Below are 7,500 nucleotides of genomic sequence, written 5' to 3'. Positions count from 1 at the left end.
ATGAAGGGCCGGTGATGCTACCTGCTCTCAGCATTGGTTTTGGTGCTGTCCCTGCTGTCTTCTTCGCAGCAGATACTGCAGTGGTAGTGGTGAATGCTGCTCCACTAGTGCTTGATCCTGCAGTGCCAGTACTGGCAGTAGATACAGTGCCGTCCTTCTTGCTCGTTGTTAGAGTCTTGGCTACAGTTGGTTGCATTTTTCTTCGTACTTCTTCTTTGAAGAAGAGGCGAAGTGGCTCCCACTGTTCAATCAGCCTGTCTAGGCACTGACCAAGGGACAGCCACCTTGTTGCGACATGCTTCAGAATCTTGTGTGTCGGGGCATCACAGAGTTCTTGCAGTGCTTTCACTCCTTTGACGCGTTTACTACTTTTGTCCAAGTAGTAGTAAATATCGATGAGAAAGTCATCTAATTCAATGGGTAAGGCCTGAGCCGCCTTCTTGGCCGTATTGTGCATCATATGGCAAGGGCATCCCATGATGTAGCACTCTGGATTTTGTTTGTGGATATAAGCAGCGACTCCTTTGTGCTTGCCCACCATGACAGAGGCATTATCAGCACAAAAGGAAACACAATTTCCCCACGGAATTTTCCTGTCACTGAACTCATGATCAAGCAGTTTGAAAATGTTTTCTCCAGTGGAATCTTGTTTGCACGCAGGCAAACTTAGCAAACCTTGCTTCACAATCCCAGCACTGTTGTCATAGTACGAAATCAGGACAGGATATAGCTGGGCCTCACCACTGTCATTGCTACCGTCTGTAGCTAGGCTAAATGGAGCTAGTCTAGCAATATTGGCAATAGATGAAGCAGTAACATTTGACAACACCAATTGTTGCTGAAGTTTTTGTTCTTGCACATCCATACTTTGAAGCAACTTTTGAATCTGGAAACATCTTTTGAAATAGAGGTCCAGCATGATCTGAGACTGATATTGGCAAGTTATGTTCCACAATAAATCCACTAAAGAGAAGTTCCGCTCGGGTAACATCCTCTTCCTCGCTTGTCCCTTGTTTGGTGAAATAATTCAGAAGTGTACCGTACTCGTGCTCGAAGATCTCTCCTTTGCAATGTCTGTGTGCCGTTTGCTTCCAACGTGCTTCCGAATATCATCGCGACCTCCGTGCTCAACTGAAATATCAACGCTGCATACTGTACAATACGCATGATGAATTCCTCTTTCAGACTTTCGAATACACGGGTATTGGAGACTGTATTCGGTCTTGTACTTCTGAGACCATTTCTTGGTCTTTGTAAGCTTCTTTTCTGCCATTTCGTAATCAACATCGAGGGCTTGAAGCATCGGTAACTTCGAAGTCGATGTTCCACAGCTGCAGCGCGACTCGTAGAACTCTAGCGGCTGTTAAACACCGCACGGTCGTCGCGACCGCCGGGCTGGTACGGGGCCCAGCTGCATGCAGTGAGCGTATCGCATGCATATACACTGTGCATACATACCGCATGCACTGTATTGCACACATACCGCATGCACTAAATCTCAGTGCATGATCGCATAAGCGAGATCCAGACCCAATGTTTCGCTGCTCCTCATTTGAATTTGCAATTTTTTACGTACAATTTGGTAGCAGCGAACGTTATGGAGTTACCACATGCTATACGTAGCAGACGATGCTTTTCATTCAATTCTCATACTAGTACATTCTGATTAGTGAACAGTGCAAAAATATCAAAATTTCGGGAGGATAAGGATAGTGATCGTAAGGGCGGGAGTTTGGGTGAATTTTCGGAAGCCTCCCGATGAAATCGGGAGGGTTGGCATCTGTGTTAAACCAGGTGTCCGAAAAAAAATATATTATATTTACCACGTGAACTACGATAAAAATATAAAAGAGCGAGATATTAATAATGGTATATAATAATTTTTATGCAGGGGTTCCCTGAGACATGAAAACTATTTCAAGGGTTCCACAAGGGTAAAAAGGTTGAGAAACGCTGCCCTAGGGCCTAGACCCACCCACTTGGTTCATGAAAAAAATAATTTTAAAGAATGACAAATAAGTCATATTAAACACAGACCATAAGGGCTTGTCAAGGCTCATGGAAAGACTAGACAACATCCTGTTTAGAAATTACCATTTCACTGTAGAGTGAAAAGTCAACACACCAGCAATTGAACAGGTGAACAAGAGAGTGTGGGGCTCAGGAGGGAAATTAGTGGGAAAGGAGGCGAGAACGAGAGAGGGGTGGAAAAAGAACCAGATTTGAGTTGGTATAAGACCACTATCCAACCAATTTGCCTGTGATAGTCAGGTCAGGTCAGGTATGGGAGCATGTGCCAGAACAGCGCGTCGCTGCGTCCACTTTCCGCCGGTACTCCAGAGGCCTCCGTCTGGCCATCCCCCAGGCAGATGCCAGGCCCATCCCCATCTCCTTGAGATGATGGTCAACCTGCTGCAACCACGAGGAATGTGGTCGGCCCACTGGCCTCCTCCACTCATGAGACTCCCTTGCTGAGAGAATCTGGTGAGCAGGATCAGCGTCAGGAAAACGAGCCACATGTCCATACAGCCGCAACTGACGCTCACGGACTATGCAGGTAACAAATCTCATCCGAGTTTCTCTCAGCAACCGCTCGTTGGACACAAAATCTGACCAGAGATAGCCAAGGATTCTCCGAAGACACCTGGTACCAAAGGAATTAAGTCTCCGTCTCAGATCCTTGGTCAGAGTCCAAGTCTCGCATCCATAGAGCAAGACTGGAAGTACCAAGGACCTGAAGACTCGGACTTTCGTCCTCGCGCACAGGTACCGGCAGCGCCACACCCCATGATCCAGTGAATCCATGACTCCCCAGGCCCGACCCAGACGTCTATTGACCTCTGACTCGCAGCCAGCAGAGACATGAATATCACTGCCAAGGTAAGTGAATCTCTCCACGACCTCAACATCCTCACCACAAACAGACACAGACAGGACAGCAGCATCCAAGATGTCACCGAAAGCCTGGATCTTAGTTTTGACCCAAGAAACCTGTAATCCCAGCGGCTCCGACTCCTCATTCAGCACCTCGAGGGCCCCCAAAAGGATGTCTAAAGTCTCCGCAAAGATGACTGCATCATCTGCAAAGTCAAGGTCCGAGATCTTGACATTCCCAAACGATGCACCGCAGCTAGATCTCTCCGACATCCTCCCTAAAATCCAGTCCATACAAGTGCTGAAAAGTGTGGGGGCCAGTACACACCCCTGACGAACTCCAGTAACAACTGGAAATAAGTCAGAGATGGTACCACCACACTTCACAGCACTCTCAGTACCAGAGTAGAGTTCAGACATCAGATCGATCAGTTTTGGTGGCACCCCACGAAGACCAAGAATCCTCCAGAGGACATCTCGATTCACTGAATCGAACGCTTTACAGAGATCAACATAGGCTGCAAGCAGCCCCTGCCGAAACTCTCGTCTGCGTTCGGTGAGGACACGAAGGGCAAGGATACGGTCAATCGTTGACCTCTTTGGTGTAAAGCCTGACTGCTCTGGACGCTGTTGCTCAAGCAGATGGTGACGAACCCTATCAAGAATTATCCGAGCAAAGACCTTGCCCGGCACTGAGAGCAGCGTCACCCCTCGGTAGTTGTTGCAGTCTTGGCGATCACCCTTCCCTTTCCAGAGAGGGACAACAAGGCCCCTCTTCCAGTCAGTTGGGATGATGCCTGTGTTCCAGGCAGAGCAGAAAACTGCATGCAACGACACGAGTGCAGCATTTCCACCAGCCTTGAGAAGTTCAGCATGGATGCCACAGATCCCTGGAGCTTTACCCGTGTCAACTGGTTCACCGCAGCCCGTGTTTCCACAAGCGAAGGTGGACCACAGTTGATTCGAGGGTCAGCAACAGGGATTGTAACACCCTTGACGTCCAACTCGACAGCTGGGGAATCAGCCTGGTACAACCACTCAAAGTAACCGCCCAGCGGGCCTTCACTTCAGACTCCTCTGTCAAGAGCCTACCACTCTCTGCTCGAACTGCAGTGCTCCGAGGGATGGGCTTGAATGAACGCAATGCGCGAATTCCCCTGTAAGCGGGACGAGAATCACCTGTCCACAGGTGATGCTCTACCCCCTCACAGATTCCTCGCACATAGGCCTCCTTGTCCACCCTCAGTGCACGTTCAGTTTTACGCCTCAGCTCCCTGAACAGCTCAGCTCTGCCATTCAGCCTGGCCCTGCGACTCTGGTCAATGGTATCCAGTGTCCCTTGAGAGACAAAATTCTTCTTTGCCCTGCGGTGAGCTCCAAGACATCCGCCGGCAACATCAAGGACGGTGGTCTTGAAGGCACTCCACAACTCTTCAGGACCCCCCAAAGCACCCAGACCCCCCAAGTGTCCACTCAGCCTGTCCGCAAACTCCTCAGCTACTCTGTCATCCCTGAGCTTGCCAACATCCAGCCTAGGCTGGGATGGTACCATTCTCCAGGATTTAAGGTGCAGCTTTCGAGTTGCTACAACAAGCCTGTGGTCAGTATTGAGGAACTGAGCACTCCGGTAGACCCTGCAGTTCTGGATCATCCTCCAACGACCATCAATGAGGACATGGTCAATCTCCTTTGCCACACCGCCAGCGTTGGAATACCAAGTCCAGCGATGAGCTTGTGGGCGCTGAAACCATGAACCAGCCACCCTAAGTCCATGACTTCTTGCAAAGTCAAGGAACTTAGTGCTATTCTGGTTCATAGTTCCTGACCCATGGGGACCAACACACACCTCATAACCATCCCTATCAGTTCCAGTCGATGCATTGAAATCCCCCAAGACTAGAAGTGTATCTCGTCTGGGGCACTGATCAACCACAGACTCGAGCGTGGCGTAGAATGTATCCTTCACGGTGAGATCACTCGCCTCAGTCGGAGCATAAACAGAGACCACGGAAATGACACCTAAGGAGTGACGAATCCTTAATCTCATAATACGCTCGTTGACCGGTGTTACCTCAATTATCATTGGGGTCAGTGATAGTAGTTGGGGAGAGGTCTGCCCTGGACCTCTCTGCCTTCTGTTTATGGTTGTAAAATACCCTCGAGTTTAAAGTGCTTTCTGAGGTGCAAGATGAGAAGCTGGAGTACCAGAAATAATAATAAATGAGGTCTCGTAATTCTCAATTTTTGAAATTTGATATTGTTTCACTTTGACTCCAAAATAAAATGAAATTAAAAAAAGAGAGAGAGGACTTTGACGACTTATTTTTCACTTTGACCAATTCTCTACCCCTTTAAAAAATTGGTAAAGAATGAGGATTCAAGAGAATAAGGAAAGAACCAAGGGATTGCATGATGATTGAGTGAGAGATTATCTTGCATGTGTTGTACATACCTGCTTTTGTATTTGTACTAAGTACCTCTCCATGCTGCGTTCCATCTCCATGCTGTAGGACTCGGCTAAATCACAAGCATGAAAATCAAAATCAATTGCAGGTTAAAAGAGGATGGATGATGGTCATTTGGTATGATTACAGTGAGCTATAAGGTACAAGTCATGTTTATAATAAAAGTGCAAAAAGATTGCAAAGAATATCTGGACAAAATGGTGATTACATTTTAAGAAACCAATATATACATATTATTTGGGGCATGTGTGTGTGGTGCATGTGCCAGTTGCTGTTGTTGGCTGCTATCTCCACATGTGGGTGGGTTTCAAGAGTTGGTTGTTATATATAGGCACATCAGAGGGCTCCGTTAACAAAAACCGCCCTGAGCTGGAAGTCTTATAAATGCCTCCGCCGATCCCGAAACGATGTTCATAGTTGCTGCGTTCAAAATTATTAGGATTCTCCGAAGTTCACCAAAACGCAGCCGAAACGAGCAATATTCGCACGGTAAAGTAGGAAACAAGGAATAACAAGGAAATCTAACACAGGTGGAAGCCATTCAGCCCACCATTCCTGTACGAGCACCACACCAACCCATCTACACAAGATCCAAGGAAGGAAATGCAAAAAAGTTTTTAATTAATGAACTAAATTTCTTTTGTATGTTTGTTTGTTGGGGTTTTTTGTCGTTTTTGTAGTTGTTTAATTTTTTCCCTTTTCTTCCCCTCAGGGGAGGGGGCATGGGCTTGGTTAAAAATACACATCAACCACACAACCCCCCTTGACAAGACACCCACCAACAGCACTCCACACACGTGGACACTCTTTTTGGGAAATAGTGTACACATGTACACCCATTCACAGCCTCATTGGTATGCATTGTCTACGCTATCACTGATAATTCGCCAATAAATGATGAAACCGGTCCGTTAGCTGAGGGGAGTGTATAACATTGGGATTATCGTGTGTGTACTATGTGTGAACGTCTTTATAGTTGTTGAAGAACTCTGGGAAGGGTTCGAAACAGCGCTTAGCATTTACCTTGCGTAAGTCTTCTTGGGTTACTTTATGCAGCTACTTGGGGCTAGAGGAGCATGGGAGGGGTCAATTATATTTATATAAATATATATATTTATATATATATATATATATATATATATATATGTATATATATATATATATGTATATATATATATATATATATATATATATATATATATTGTTACGGCTGTGGAAATTCGCATTACACCATAAAGGGTCCTCAGGTGAGATATATCGGTAAGTTCATGTGTAGTTAGCCCAAACCCGTTGTTTAGAGGGAATATATGTGATCCATTCGGGCTGCGATTCTTCAGTTAGTCGTTTTTCTTTTGCTGTCGTTAATTTGATGCAAGAACAACAACGAACATCGCCGCAACCAACATCTCAACGATCACGCCATTCCCTACACGACGACAACAATCACGACATTCACACCATGACGCCACCTTCCACAACTACACTACCACATCTTCGCCACTCGCCATTCAACGAGCACCGTGCGGTCACGATCTCCGCGGGACGGATGAAACGGAGCGGAGTGGCAGCTTAAATATCTCCCGCCCAAAACGCCCGCCCTTTGGCATGGGGGAGGTGCGATTTGAGCCAGAGGTCAAAGGTGAAAAAAGGTGGGGGCCTGATTTTGGGGGAATAATTCCCTGGCCCCGAGCCAAAACTGACTTTCCTCATCCCCCGCACGGCGCAGGGAGGGGGGAACGAGAGGGCACGCCCCTTTTTGGGAAGCTTCCAGAAGGGAGGTGGAGCCAGAAACGGGGTGGAGCGAAGGGCGGAGCCCCACCCTACAAAAGGGTGGGCGTGAAGAGTCGTGTGGTTGGTTGTGCCCGAAAGAGAATTGTGGAGAGTGGGCATGTAGGGTTCGAGTTGGGCTCTTGGTAGTGGTTGGTTGTTCCCTTGTCCCGGTTCAAGTTGGGCTCTTGTTCGGTCGGTTGTCGAGGTGTGGAGAGTCCTTGCTCTTGGTGTGTGTGCATCGGATCACCCTGGGAGAAGCTCGAAACTAGGAGAGGCTCGAGACTGTTGGAGCAAGGATCGTACTGTGTGTGCATCATCTGTTCTGTTCGTGGTTCGGTTGAGCATGGGGCTTCTCAAGCCAGTCGGTGCAGTCCCTGGATGGAGCACCTGC

The 7,500-nt window shown here is 47.5% G+C and overlaps 1 protein-coding gene across 1 annotated transcript in view; it reads right to left on the bottom strand.

Moving 5' to 3' along the window:
* LOC147033232 (lysyl oxidase homolog 3-like) overlaps positions 1–7,500 on the bottom strand; it is a 92,660-nt gene that overhangs the window by 9,454 nt on the left and 75,706 nt on the right. Inside the window, exon 16 of the mRNA XM_085871371.1 lies at positions 5,327–5,391. Within this exon, the coding sequence (XP_085727497.1) occupies positions 5,327–5,391 (65 nt within the window). The remainder of the gene's footprint in view (positions 1–5,326; positions 5,392–7,500) is intronic.

This window comes from Eptatretus burgeri, chromosome 2 (genome assembly GCF_056783735.1).
Source record: "Eptatretus burgeri isolate ZD-2024b chromosome 2, Ebu_testis_v1, whole genome shotgun sequence".
Lineage (NCBI taxonomy): Eukaryota > Metazoa > Chordata > Myxini > Myxiniformes > Myxinidae > Eptatretus > Eptatretus burgeri.
Note: the sequence above shows the minus strand (reverse complement) of the source record. Positions and strands in the feature narration are given on the sequence as shown.